Here is a 14203-nt window from a genome sequence, read left to right as displayed (position 1 = left end):
TTTCAAAAGAAGAGCTTTACCTAGACTCAAGACAGACTTTTGCTGACTTTCTGGTGTTTGCAGCAGTAGAACTGCTAGCCCAATTATACACTGTTCCACGGGAAATACCTACAGGGAAAAGAGAAAGAGGTTTCAGTCTTCGTTATTTTTCAGTGGCATTAAAAAGTACAAATAGGCAACAACCAAAACTCTATATAGTTTCTTCATGAATTGTAGTGAGCACATACACAGTGACACAGCATATACAATAAGGACTGTGAATGGCCTAAAAATAGTAGTTTAACTTAGTAACTACAACATTTTGTTACTTTGTTAAAGCACTTTTAGCTCAATTTAAACCAACTCCCATAATAAAAGGGTAATGACTATATAAAGAACCAGTTATGATTTTGCCTTCTGAAGGTCTTCAACCAAGGAAAAAAAAACTAGAAGTTTTTAAAAGAACACTGGTCACTTGCATGTGAATGCTGTATATCAGTGTCTCTAAAAACTGTCCTAAATATGACATTCTTCACTTTTAGTAATACAATTTCATTTTCTCCTGTGAACTCGTACCTCTTTTAAAAGATCAAAGTTGTCCTCCATTAAAGAGATCAAAGACGAGCATTCTCCCGTTACATTTAAGCACACTTCACAGAAGCATAACAGCTGCAGACAAAACTGGGATAACTGATCTTTCCAAAACACAGGATAGCGCAGAAGGCTGAGGAATAGCTCTTGCAGAAAACACAAGGCTTCTGTAACTTGCAGTAAATCTTTGAGCTGTAGAAAAGTAGTTAAAAAATAAAACTAAAATACATTCTGATTTAGTTCCCCTTCCCTACCTATGAAAAAATCCCCAAGTTTAGAATTAGTTCTATTCACTCTGCAATGTTGCCACTGCAGATATTAAGACCTTGAAGAAACACACTTATAAACAACCCAGGAATTTCTTACCCAACTTCCCTGAAAAAACAATTGTAGTCCAAAGCTTTGAAATAAAAATAGAAACGTGTGAAAGAATAAAAAAGATTTCTTGGTAGATGAAGAGAAAAATCCCTTTTTCCTCAAAAGCAATAGCAAATTAATTCAGCTCTCAGGGATGTCTCAACAACATAGAGCAAATCGTGTGGGGATTTCATATAACATGTAAATATGTTTGTAACAGAAACATCATGCTCTAGGATATCTTCTCTGTAATGCAAACAAGATTTTAAAACATCTCAAAAGAGAAAGGTAGTGATCCTATCTGCTTCTAGAGCACCATGTAATATAGCTGTTACTAAAATGAAAAGCTGAAGTGCAATATCCAAAAGTATCTCTGTACTTGGAAGCCACATAAAGAGGTTTCAAGAAGCAGGCTGCCTCCAAATCCTAATGTGTTAGATGAGAGCATTTTTGCTCTTCAAAAATTCAGACAAACCCAGCTGTTCTGATCCACACTCTGGAGCCAACAGTAAGGATAATATTCTAGCTTTTAATTCCTTGGAACAAATTCTGTGAATAATCTGCTCTAAACTGAAACCTCACATGAGCAGAATTTTACCGCAGAAAAGTCTGCTGGTGACAAGCTGTACTTTTGACAGTTGATACTGTCAGGCTAAATGACTAAGTAGCATTTAAGCATTGCATACAATACAGACTAAAATCAGGCTAAGCTTAAAGGAAGGGTAAGAATAACCTGAGATTCAGATAAAAAAAGAAGGAATTACAGATTATCACACAGGCTTCTTGAAGTAAGTATTTTCCTTTTCAATCATAAAAGTTGTATCTCAGGCATAATAAAACCTTCCAAATATTAGCCCAAGTTCTAAAAAATGCAACTTATTTCTAGTAAAAAATTATGAAGTGGCAACAAGCATGGAGGAAATAAAAGTTTGTAACTAGTTTTGTAAGTCTTCTTCAGTGCTATTTTTATTGCTGAATGTGACCAAGTCAGAAGCTTGGTCACACATTCAGGACACAATGCTATACTGAAGTCCAGGTAGAATCAAGACAAAACCAGAAGTGTTCCCATGACTAGAAAAAGTCAGCATGCACCTGTCATCATGAAGCGTAGATATGAACCAAGATAAATGTGTGTAATACAAACTACTAGTCCAAAAGACTAAAAAAGTAGCTACTAGTAGAAACTAAGACTACTAGTAAAATTCCTCAGGAGGAAGATGCTACCAAACACCCTTATATCAAGCCTATTTAGCTTTACATTACTAGTATTATCTGAGCCCTCTCTATGGCAATAATACAATAGCACCTCATGTTTGACTGAACATTTTGGAAAAGATGTTACTCTAATCTTAAAGAGGAAAGAAAAGACACATAGTTACAAAAAGGTTTAACCAATGTGACAGTAAAGCAGGAGGTGAAGCTAAACTATTAACAGCCTAGACACCTAACCAAAAGGGACAAAAACATTAAATCCCTAGCCCCTAGCAAGTGTTTCTGCGCAACTGTCCTGGTAAACATGTTTCAATTTATACCTTACCAGATATATCAATTTTGATCAACGTAAAAGTTTTACCGTCTACCAGAAAGAGCCAGCTTGTTAGATTTTTGTACTATTAACAAAACAGGAAATGGAAGAGTATGATCTACTAGCACATTTCAGAGGCAGTAAAAACAATAATACTATTATTGATTTGATAGCATTTATTTGTCAAAGGTGGGGTGAGGCAACAACTGTACCTGAAGGTGTGGAATCAAATCACACAGAAGTTGAAGAATCTGGCATTCCAGCACACAGGGTGCATCTTTGTGCTTTGGACCATGAGGCTGAAGAAGGATCTTAAGCAAACCCATTCGCAATTGAGCATATTCCCGTAACTGAGATGGTTCACAATACAGGTATCTTAGAAATGCAGTCATTATGCCAACACACGAATGCTGTGCCCTGCAGTTCAAGAAATAAGTTTGCCAAGACTGCTTTCAACTGAAAAAATAATAAATGGCAAGAAAATCCCAAGCAAAGTACATTGCCTGCAGTAACTTACAAGATGAAATTAATAGGTGATATGAAAGGCATTACTAAATGTCCTAGTTTAAGCCACAATGAGCAAAAAAAAAAAATATTTATTTTTTTTTTCTTCAGTAAACTCTTTTTTAAGCAGAACACTTGCTGAAACTAACAGCAAATTTTCCAGCTAGTGGACTGATAAAGCCTGAACATTTGTAGTTACTGCTGAGAGACCAATGACACTTTGCTCCACTCCTTGGATCTGCTGCTTCAGACACTAAAGGAGCAGAAGAGTCATATCTACAGCCCTCCTGTAGGGAGGAGTGGATGTGACAGATGGCAAAACTGGCCAAAGAGATTATTCCACCCCATATATAAATCACTCTTGGTGTAAACTCAGAGATCTTGGAAGTCAAGCCCCTTTTTCTTTCTCAGCCATCCATGGCTGGCAGCTGGGAGAACTCTGTCTATCCACCTCTTTTGATTCCTAGGCCAAGCGTTCCTGGCCCCTGTATCTCTGCCCTTAGCTCCTGTCTGCCCTGTTGTTATCTCTGGAAGTGGTTTGGGACATTCTGGAACTGCTTATCACCAAGGAGAGTGCTGTGGGAGTTGTTGGGAGTGGGAGGAGGTGACAATAGTTTTGCATGTTCTGGTATATATTTGTACATATTTTCTTTTACCATTAGTAATGAATTAAAGCTGTCTAGTTTCGTTTTTAATCCAGAAAGTGTCCCTTCTCTCTCACTTCTCTCTCTCCTTTCCCTCCCTGGGTGGGAGGGGGAGTGCATCGATGCATTGTACTCATTGGTTTAATTGCCATTCCTGAGTCAAACTGTGACGCTCAATCTCACAGGAAATCTTTGACTTATTAGAACAAAGTGCTACTACTTACATAATGAAGTGCAATTGAGAAAAGACTCAATATTGAAGCATGAATACTACTCAATATGTAATTGCAGATTATGATACTCTTAATTTTAGTTTTGTTTTGCTTTTTTCTTCCCGCCATCAACTGAAGAAAGTAACTGTCCTTGCTGAATATCATGAGAGGCTGGTATGCCATCCTGAAGTAACACTTGGACAAGACTATTCAGAAATATCTTTTTAAAACACATCCGACCTAATTTCAGTGAAAAAGAGCCATCCATTCCTTGCCAGCTTTTGCCCAATGGTCTTTAATATCTACATGAGAACAGGATCTACTTTAACAGAGATGACTTCTCAGTAAAAGATTAATCACAGAGAAACTCTTTTGGCTTGCCCATGTTAGGAATACCAGCAGTTCCTCACATTACCAGAACAATAAAATAAAGCTAATCATCAACACATTAACGAATATACAAGGAATCAAAATTAAAAGTCAGCTTTAAACAAGACTCAGCCCTGATGCAGAGCTTTAAAAGGAACTCCGCAACAGATCTACATCAACGTACATGTCACTTAATGACATCACACTTAGGGAGATGTTTCAGTGACAGACTTGGTAGCATTCTATTAATGGCTGGACTCTTACAGTCTTAGTCTTTTCCAACCCAAGTGATTCTGTATTCTCAGTCTAGAATTTTATTCCACAAAAATCTTTGCACAACAGCAGCAAAGGAAGTCTAAGGTATTTTTCTTTTCAGCAAGAACACCTGCTTTAATTCAAAACATGCCACCAGCAAAATTTCCACCATTTATTCTACCATTCAGATATCTGACAAGACTGTTCTAGAGTCCCAGATTCAGAAGCTTAGTGGAAGAAAAAGTCTGCAAACAGTATTTTAAAAATATTCAATCAATTGAATTGAACAAAACACATCTTTACTTGAAAGTCTTCATCATGTAGTCTAGGCCCACCGGAAATTTAAGAGATTAGAAACTTGTTTATTCATAGCAACAGAATACAGAAGTTAATTTCACTGTACTATTTGTTAGATTTGTGAATTTGCCAGAAAACCATAGAAAAGAGATACTTTTCTCTGAAAAGCATACATATAGGTGTAAAACTAGTGAAAACATTTAGCTTTAGGCTTGCTACAGCCCTTGGAGTGTTATGCTGAGGCTTTGGACAAGTTTCTTTGAGGTAAGCATGAAGAAATGTTGAGATCGTTGGTTGCTTGGATATCTGTTCATTGTAAAAGATTTTTTTTTTCTACTTTTTTATTTTTAAATTGAGGAGCACATATAATTTTTAAAAAGCTCATCTTTTCCTGTGAGATATAATAATGTGTACTTCCCTTTATCAACCCATCATTTTGTAGAGATGAGTTATACCTGCATACTAGTTATTTTTTTTGACTAAGCAGTCAAAATCTTGACAAAGCAAATAATCAAAATTGCTTATTTTTGGGAAAAAAAATATCCAAAAGTGCTATCCATTTTGCAACAATTTTTCCACACCCATAAAAACTGTATCACTACAAAGGTTAAGAGGAACCTAAAAAAAATTATTTTTTATTACTTATTGTAGAATTTTACAAATATTCTGTGTTTAACCTTTAAATAGTGTAATTACATTTTCTAATTATCTTTTTCAAAAGACAAAATTCTTACTGCTCATTGCAGCTACCTTTCAGAAAAAAAAGTTATAGTGATACAACTCAGTTACCTACACTTGCTATTTTTTATTTATTCATTTACCTCTCTGGACATTGATGGAAAAATACTGCTATCTGCTGCATCAGAACTGGCCAGCAATCAGGTCTGTTCTCAAGGACAGTGATGAATGGATGAGGAGTGTTCCTGAAACATAAAGAAATAGTATTTCAATCTAAAACACAGAAAGTGATTATTCAAAATAACTATATTCAAAATAAAAGCACCTGTAGAAATAGACAATTTAATCAACCTCCTTTACCAGCTTTGCCAAGAGTGGTACTCCATAAAAGAGCACATTTTATAGGAAATCCAGGAAACAAGATTAAAACAAAATCTCTACTTGAAAAGTCCTGGTCTGATTTTTCTTTTTTTTTCTTTTTATTTTTTTTTAATGAATGTCTAAGGATCACCGTTCAAACGTGTGGCCTAATTTGAGTCATTTGCAGCAGCAGTAAGCTCTAGCAGTGAGCCCTAAGGAAAACCCACAGGGAAATTTAAAACCATGTCATACATCAATCCAATCTTTCAAACATAGGCACAAACCTTCAGCATGCAATCTTCAATCAAGGCAATTCCATCCCACTTACTACTTTACATTTACTCTCAACTTATTTATTTAGTTTTCCTTTTTGGTGGTGCTGGTGAAAGAAACTGGAAAGGAGAAAGGCTGGCCATACCACCACCCTCAAGATGCCTCTTTCCTACCAGCTTCTGACAACGGTTGCATTTGAAAAGGTCACTGAGGCCTAGTAGTCACCTGTTCTTCTCAGATCAACCTATGACCAACACTCTCCCACCTCCCAACTCAAGGACTGAAGGCCATCTACATCACCCAGAAGTATGACACTCACATGAAACAGAGACTACCCTTGTACAGTAGCAGTAAAGGAAAAGCTGGGCAGGAGGGGAAGCCTGAAATACATAATTTGTTCTGTCAAAAGAAAACCAAAGTTATTTGACTAGACTCAGCATTAGAAAGGAAAACACAGTATGAGAGTCTGAACATTATACTTCTTAGAGAGATGGGAAACTGGCAGGAACTGATGAAGTAGAGGTAGGTTCATCACTACTTCCATCACCACGTTCTACTAAAGGGTAGTTTACTCACTACCCTTGCTTTGACTGGTCCCCTTATTCCCACCTGCCTGCTAAGTGTCTTTTTTTTCCCCTAGTCTCCCTTCCTGCTTCAGCCAACTACAAGCAGAGTAGTGTACACTCTTCACTGGGATCCTGACAGTTTAACTGCAGACAAACAGATACTTCCCTGCTTTCAGAGCAAAAACAACTTTATTAATAGCAAGAGAGAAAAGAGACTTGTTTCCTGCACATAGGCTAGACACTTGTGAGACAACAGAGCTGCTGTTTTAAACAAAAGTGAGAAAGAACCAAATAAAAAAATAAAAGAGGACAGCACTCACTCCCACAACACACATTCTCACCTCTAACATAAGTTTAAGTCTCCGTGCATGTGTTTACAAGTCAACTGACTTTCGTTCATGTGAGCTGTCTCATTTAAATTATTAGATATGGAACAGCAGTCAAGAAACTTTTAGCTGTCTTGATATACTGTTAATTTTACTACAGTGAGTAATACTGTCTAGTAAGCCTTTTAGAAAGGATTTGTAATGGTATTTGGTTTATTATTATTTTAAAAACCTGTGAAGAGTAGAAAGCCCAAGATGCAGAGCAGTCTTTTTATTATGGAAGACACCATTAATTGAGACATACTCATATTCAACAGCATTGTGCTGCTACAACACAGGCTTCACCTTGAGTAGTACCAAGCAAACAACTCCAGGTGAAGTGAATGAGATCTGCCAGAACCCCATAAAGAATTAAAAATATCTATCTAATTTTTTCCATTACACAGCAAATTTGAACTCCATAATGCAATGGTGTATTAGGGCTTTCCTTATGAGTTAATACCTGCTATAAACAACATTTAGAGTTACGCTACGTCTAGGAAGATAGTATTTCTGAAAAAAACATAATCCAGCAGGCATACCTATAAAGAGGTGCTTCTCATTATGTTTTCACATTCTCAATGTTAACATTGTTTGAATTCAGGGCAACTGACTAGTTTTGAGGAAAAACTGGAGAGTAATAAACTTTGACACTAGCTGAATGAAAGGCCCAGAGAGTTACAAAAGCTGGTTACAGAATATCTTACATACCTAATGCCTCCTGAACTCAGGTAACAGAACTCTAGTGTCCTTAGATGCTACAAAAATAACCTACATATGAGGCATTAATCTTCATAGAGGCATTAATAAGGTCTCTCCTCAGCCTTCTCTTCTTTAGGCTAAAGAGTCCCAGCTCTCTCAGCCTTTCCTCATAAGCAAGATGCTCTAATCCTCCAATGCCAACTCCTTCTCTTCAAGTGCTTCAAAATACATTAGATCTTAAAGTAGGCAGTATGAGGAAATTTGACAAACCACTCCTTGCCATGGAAGGATATTCAAAAAGAAAAAAGTGTTGTTAATGTGCCTTTAAGCATCACAAAAAAGCTTTTATTTATTAACAGAAACTTGATTGCAGTGCTCAGGTCATCAGCCTAGAGGTAGCTGGGTCTAAATCAAGAGCATATTCAGATATACATATAGATATACATACACACACACATCCCAGATATATATACACCGTATATACACACACACACACACACCAGATTCAGATAATTTCTATTTAGATGTGAAGATAACTGTGCCTTTAAGGACACAGCAGAAATCTGTAGAAATGCAATGAAGACAGATAAAGAAAACTGTTGCTAAGTCATTTTCATATACAGACAGATTAGAGCCTGTACAGTACCAAGACTCAGAAGCATAACCACAAATGTATCCTCAAAATCTATTTGAACATGAACATGCAAAGAATACTTGTTTATTGTCATAATACATAAGGATGTAAACATTTTTAGTAAGGTATGCTAAATAGTGGAAATAATTTTTTAAAATCAATCAAGCTGAAAAACTACAAATAGTGTCTGAAAACTAAAATCTAGGAAAATCTCCACTCAGTCAGGTTAATAGAACTGGAACAATTACAAGGCTATGTACCTGGAGACAGAAGGAAATTTAGCAATGGAATCTGGCATCTTACGTATGGCATCTCTTCAATGATGCTTAAAAGAGAGGACATTAAACAGACTGTATTTAAATCTCTATGAAAGAATAACCAGTAGCTTTCAGATTATTCTGTTACCAACAGATAAAAGAAGTTAAATTTAGAAGTGACCTTGTACTAATATAATGAGATCATATGCACATCCAGGAACAAGAATTAAAAATTCAGCACTTGAACAAGATTTTCAGGAACAGATACTCAGCTTTCTGTCTAGATTAACTGAACAGCTTTTAACAGAGTTCAAGCTAGTTCTATCCTGGCATTTCAAAAACATCACATGAATACGAAGGGAGGAGAAAACAAAGCCATACAGGACTTCAGGAATGCAAGTCCACCCAGCACTCCAAAGGCTGCTACACTTTTCTTCACTTCATCTTGCTTAACTAACATGATTCTTGTCTTTCAAATAGTGTCTTTCATAGCCTTAAAGCATTATAGCTATAGACTGCTACAATGATACCTCTTACCAGCATCAAAAGCAACCTGAAAAATGTTTATGACGTCTTAACAAAATGAGAACTTCCCCAGGGAGAATACAATAGCAGCTGCTAATGTCAGCACTGACTCATGGTTTCCCAAGAGCTGGATGAAGTCACTAAGATGTCCCCCTCAGAAGCTTTATATGAGCAGCTCCGGATGCACCTATAAATCATTGATTTTTACATGACAACCATTTTAACAGGAAAAGCATTGAGGAACCTTACTTCGATAACAGGAATAAAGCAGTAAAAATAAGTGAGAGGAAAGTGGTCCACAGACTTAAAATAAAACACTTATTAAAAGTACTATTAGCAATCATCCAGCTACTGTATTTGAGCAAGAGCCAATATTTATTTGTTCCTTCTTGCACACGACCTTCATGTTGTCATTGCCCCTTTTGAGTTTATGGTGGAAATCTTCTTGAAATTTAAAAAAAAAAAAATTTAAAAAATTAGGTTGGAAGGAACCTCTTCGGGTTATCTAGCCCAACCTATGTGCTCAAGCAGAGTCAACTAGTGAAGTCAGGCCAGAATCATATACAGTCAGATTCTGGAGAATCTCCAAGGATGGAGATTCCACAGCCTCTGCGAAACCTGTGTCAGTGCTTGATTGCCTGCACAAGAAGAAATCAGATAAATAAATAAATAAATAAATGTTACAGCCTAAAAGCAGTAGCAACAATTATTCTATGCTTTTTTTTATTTTCCTGGAAATCAAACAAAAAGTTATTACGGTATCTAAATAAAACCAACATGAAACTAACCTGATTCCATAAAGATTTTGAATAGCCTCATCTCCATCTTTTCCCAGTTGAAGAGCTTGATATTTTAGTAACTTTGAAATAGTTTTTACTAAACCATGCACATTCCTGTTGATAAAAAGAAACACATGACTGTCACATATGTTGTTACCTTAGTTGATTCTTCCGTAAGAGGAGAAACCCAGGAAAAAAACTGACACTCAAGATGCCTTTAGTTCTCCTTAAGGACCTCCTGACATGTGCCTACACAATTTTTTGGCAAGTAGTGCATCCACATCTTTGTTTCCTTTTTCATATACTAAGAAAAACAGCAGAGATAAGGATTAATGGATCAATTAAAAACTTTTGATGGTTCATTTCCATAGTATCTTACATTTGTTGTCCCCAGCTTAACAGAAACCGATGCTTTTAATATGTTAAAAATGGAAAAACAGCTTTTCCCCAAGTGCAAATATATAGGTAAACATCCAGCATGGTACACAAAATTCATCCATGCCACTGTTTAGCAAGAGAAAGCAAGCAAAATCACACTGTCAGAAAAGATACCTGAGACATCTACTTTGTGCTGACTTTTTATCTCAGAAATCTATGACTACACAAAATAGACCCATACAGCTATTTTATCTCTCTCCTCCTATGCTGTTAATTTACCATTCAGGGAAATTCAGGAAATTACAGTATTACTGGACTTCCGACAGGATTTGCCGTATTGTCTTGGACAGATGCTAATGAAATAAATTAAGCCTACCACAAGGGGGTAAAAAGCTTTGTGACCATGCAATGAAGAGATCAAGAAGTCTAGAGCTTATTAGTGCTTGGCTGAGCTTACAAAGACGACTTTCAAAATTGTTTTCTCCTTTTCGTAATTAACTGATTTCCACACCTTTCCAAACCGACCACATCAAATCCAGCACAATCCCTTCTCAATAAAACAGCCTGCATTTTATAATGAAACACTCTTTTTACAAGGTGAAAATGCAGAAGCAAAGGAAGAAAAGTCTTGGTTGGCTCTTGGACTTTTCATATAGAACACGCTATACCTATCTGACAGATAGTTTGCTACTAAAGTTAATCAACCATAATCATGGCTCACTTAGTCACATAATGAACAGGAAGAGCTAACTACAAGATAGTCACTTGACAAAAAGTTACTTCTATCACACAGGCTGAGGATAATAGAGGGAAAGTAATTTAGTTCTGAGGGAGTTTTGTTCTTTTTTACTGCTCTCCCTTCTTTATTTCCTAGGGGGGGGGTGGGGAATGAGAATTTGGCCTTGATACACTTCATGCAGTTTGTATGGCCCACCTCTCCAGCCAATCAAGGTCTCTCTGGATGGCTGCCCTTTCCTCCAGCGTACTGGCCACGCCACACAGTTTTGTGTCATCAGCAAACTTGCTGAGGGTGCACTCAATAACACCATCCACGTTGCCTATAAAGATGTTAAACAGCACCAGCCCCAGTACTGACCCATGACAAATGCCACTCGTCACTGGTCTCCACAAATCTGCCCATATAAGAAAATATGAAGCTTGACAGAACTCTGCTGCAAAGCAATCAGCAAGAAGGCATGTAGCAGGCTTATTAAATCCCAGCGCAGTAAAAGTAACACAACAAAGATGAAAGAGAGCCTTTTGGTTGGGTATAGGAAAGAGAGAGACAAAACCAACCTTTTAGATACTTCATGGCCAGAAAGAGTCAGTTACATGGGGAATTTGCTAGTATATTCCCCAGCTTCAATTAGATAACTATGCAGCAAGGAGAAAAACAAGCCATTAAACACTCTACATGAAACAGGCTTTCCTATACCTTCCCTCCCTAGGTAGGAGGTGGGGGCAGAATGGCTGCTTTAGGCTATGCACTCAGCTCCTGAACACAAGCAACACACTGGCATGACACATTGCAAGGATTTCCCCACCTTGTACAGGCATGGATGCACAAGTGATAAAAAAATTCTGAAAACATACATACACATATAAATCCTTCTGATAATATCTTAAGGTTGCAATAATCAATTGTTTCACTTGATTTTAATAGACTGACTTGATTATTTATGCTCACTTGTTACTGAATACAGGCCATAAGAGTTTTTCCATCCTCTTCTACACAGAAAGCTCAACACCAGTACTAAAAATGTGTACAAATGCGCAGGTAAATATTTACACGTGCACATATTTCATATATATGCATACACACACATAACTATGATGTTCCATGAAGTTTAAAGCCTTGGGGAACCTGAGAAAACTGAAAACTGGGTCTAAGAGACAGTTATGGCACAATGATGCACCAGAGAGGTAAGAATAGATTCCTATTTGTCATATGGGAATACAAGTCTATTTAGATGAGCACTGGATGTTCACCTCTGATAAAGCAAAATGTCATTTTTAGAGTGCAGAATTTGATACGTCTGACAAAATAAAACTCACCAGGTGCACTAAGCCCTTGCTAAATCCACTGTAACAGAAAGCAGAGAAGTAAGAACAGAACATTAATCATCTTGGCCAGTAAAATTCATGTTACTCCACTCAGCACTGAAAGGTGCTCAGCAGTTACAAGTGCCTTTCTCCTGACTAGTGATTTCACATTAACTTTAAGAGACACTGCACACATCAACAAAGCAAACATGGATGAAAATCTGGCATGGAATATGACAGCAAACAGTAGGGTACAATTCTAAAAGTGTCAAAAAAAAAGTATCAGTGAACTCATCTGAAATGGCCAAAGTAAACAGCTCCTGAGGTTACAGACATTTAAAAGTCATAGACTTCAGTGGTTAGACTATATAAGCCCTGCTTTGCAATTAACAGTGCATGTGGTTTGAATCATGACAGCTTGGGAGCAGGCAGGGAGGGAAGAAGCCCTGAGGTTCCTGAGCAATTTTCTAGTACTTACTATACCAATAAGTCATGTATGATGGTTTCACACATGATAAAACATATAAATGGTGTAGAAATGGGGCAGATCCAAGCCCTTTTAATTCATAGCTCTGATTTTTTTTTTAAGGCTAACTAAATCTTAAATATCCTATTTTATACTTTTTATTTTCTAAAGTATAAAATTGTATCAACGTATAATTTCCTTAGAAACCACTGACGCTCTAACAAACCCATCGCTGCAAAGGAATTTCACTTTTTTCGGTGTGCTAGCCACAGCTAATGGAATTTTCCCTCCACCTTACCTCACGGAACTCAGGTTCTCATAGTCTAAGCACATATGCTTCTACTTCTTCATTAACAATGCTGATTCTTCCCTTATCTCCAAGCTGAACTAGTGAAATTTTATCATTTGGAGGGCAGTGGTTTGCAGAATTGTTTTTTATTATAAAAATATGTTTACAAAACCTTTCCTAGGGATCCATAATCACCTAAAGAACTCAGAACAGAATCAGCATCATCACAGCAATATTCTAGTTGTTAGCAAGACACAAAGAAACACTTTTTAAAAAATATCTGATTTCTTCAAACATTTCACTAGTTTACTCAAACTCAAACCTACCTTTGGCTCAGACTGACCATGAGAAACTTCAACCTAAAACTGATGCTGTGAAGGAGTGAAAAAACATGTCTTGAATAGCGTGGTTCTTGCAAACTCTATGCTGAGCCCAGCCAGCACCATAGATCACAGGTGTAGCACCAATAAGCTAGCTTGGCTGAAAACAATTCTAGAATTCTCCAGGAAGAGGAAGAGAAAGAAAAGGCTTAGTGCAGAAAACCAGTCCGCTGCCAAAAGCCAGAAGATAGATAACCCATGGAACTTTATGAGATCAGTATATGTTAATGGAAATGTCTTCCCAATCATAATTTGACATCCCATTTATAAATTTATAAATTTTGTGCACAGTGTCTTCTTTCCCCACAACTGCATTATCTTGGTATGTTTCACAGGGAGTTTAACCCAAAACGTTGTTGTGTGACGTAGGTATTGCATGTGCAGGATTTTCTAAAAGGAAATAGCTGCAGTGTTAGGTAATGTGATTTCTTCCTCAGCAGGCACGGAAACAAAACCTAGCATTCCTAATTCCCATCCACAGTCCTATGGTGACTCTATCTGAGCAACCAGTTATTTGAACAGACTGATTATGAAGTATTTCCCTCCCCCATAATGCCATTTGCCTTCCCCTTCCCCATGATAGAGGCAACAAAACCAGGCATTGCATTGATTTCTGAATTTCCACAGCTCAAAGTTCAGAGTATTAATCTGACGTGCTAACAATTTCAGCCTACGTGTACAGGATACTCCACAAGTTAAGTGAGACTCACACTGTCCAACTACGAAGACGAAAGAAACAGCCTTCATCAGAGTGGCAAGGCAGTGCCAGTCCTTA

The 14203-nt window shown here is 37.1% G+C and overlaps 1 protein-coding gene across 1 annotated transcript in view; it reads right to left on the bottom strand.

Annotated features, from left to right (window-relative positions):
* The window catches only part of FOCAD (focadhesin), a 93121-nt gene that overhangs the window by 76558 nt on the left and 2360 nt on the right, over window positions 1-14203 (bottom strand). Inside the window, exons 4-8 of the mRNA XM_010008435.1 lie at window positions 9882-9986; window positions 5555-5656; window positions 2665-2869; window positions 556-762; window positions 21-108 (exon numbers count right to left, since the gene is read on the bottom strand). Of these exons, the coding sequence (XP_010006737.1) occupies window positions 21-108; window positions 556-762; window positions 2665-2869; window positions 5555-5656; window positions 9882-9986 (707 nt within the window). The remainder of the gene's footprint in view (window positions 1-20; window positions 109-555; window positions 763-2664; window positions 2870-5554; window positions 5657-9881; window positions 9987-14203) is intronic.

This window comes from Chaetura pelagica, unplaced genomic scaffold, assembly GCF_000747805.2.
Source record: "Chaetura pelagica isolate M959 unplaced genomic scaffold, ChaPel_1.0 scaffold232, whole genome shotgun sequence".
NCBI lineage: Eukaryota > Metazoa > Chordata > Aves > Apodiformes > Apodidae > Chaetura > Chaetura pelagica.
Note: the sequence above shows the minus strand (reverse complement) of the source record. Positions and strands in the feature narration are given on the sequence as shown.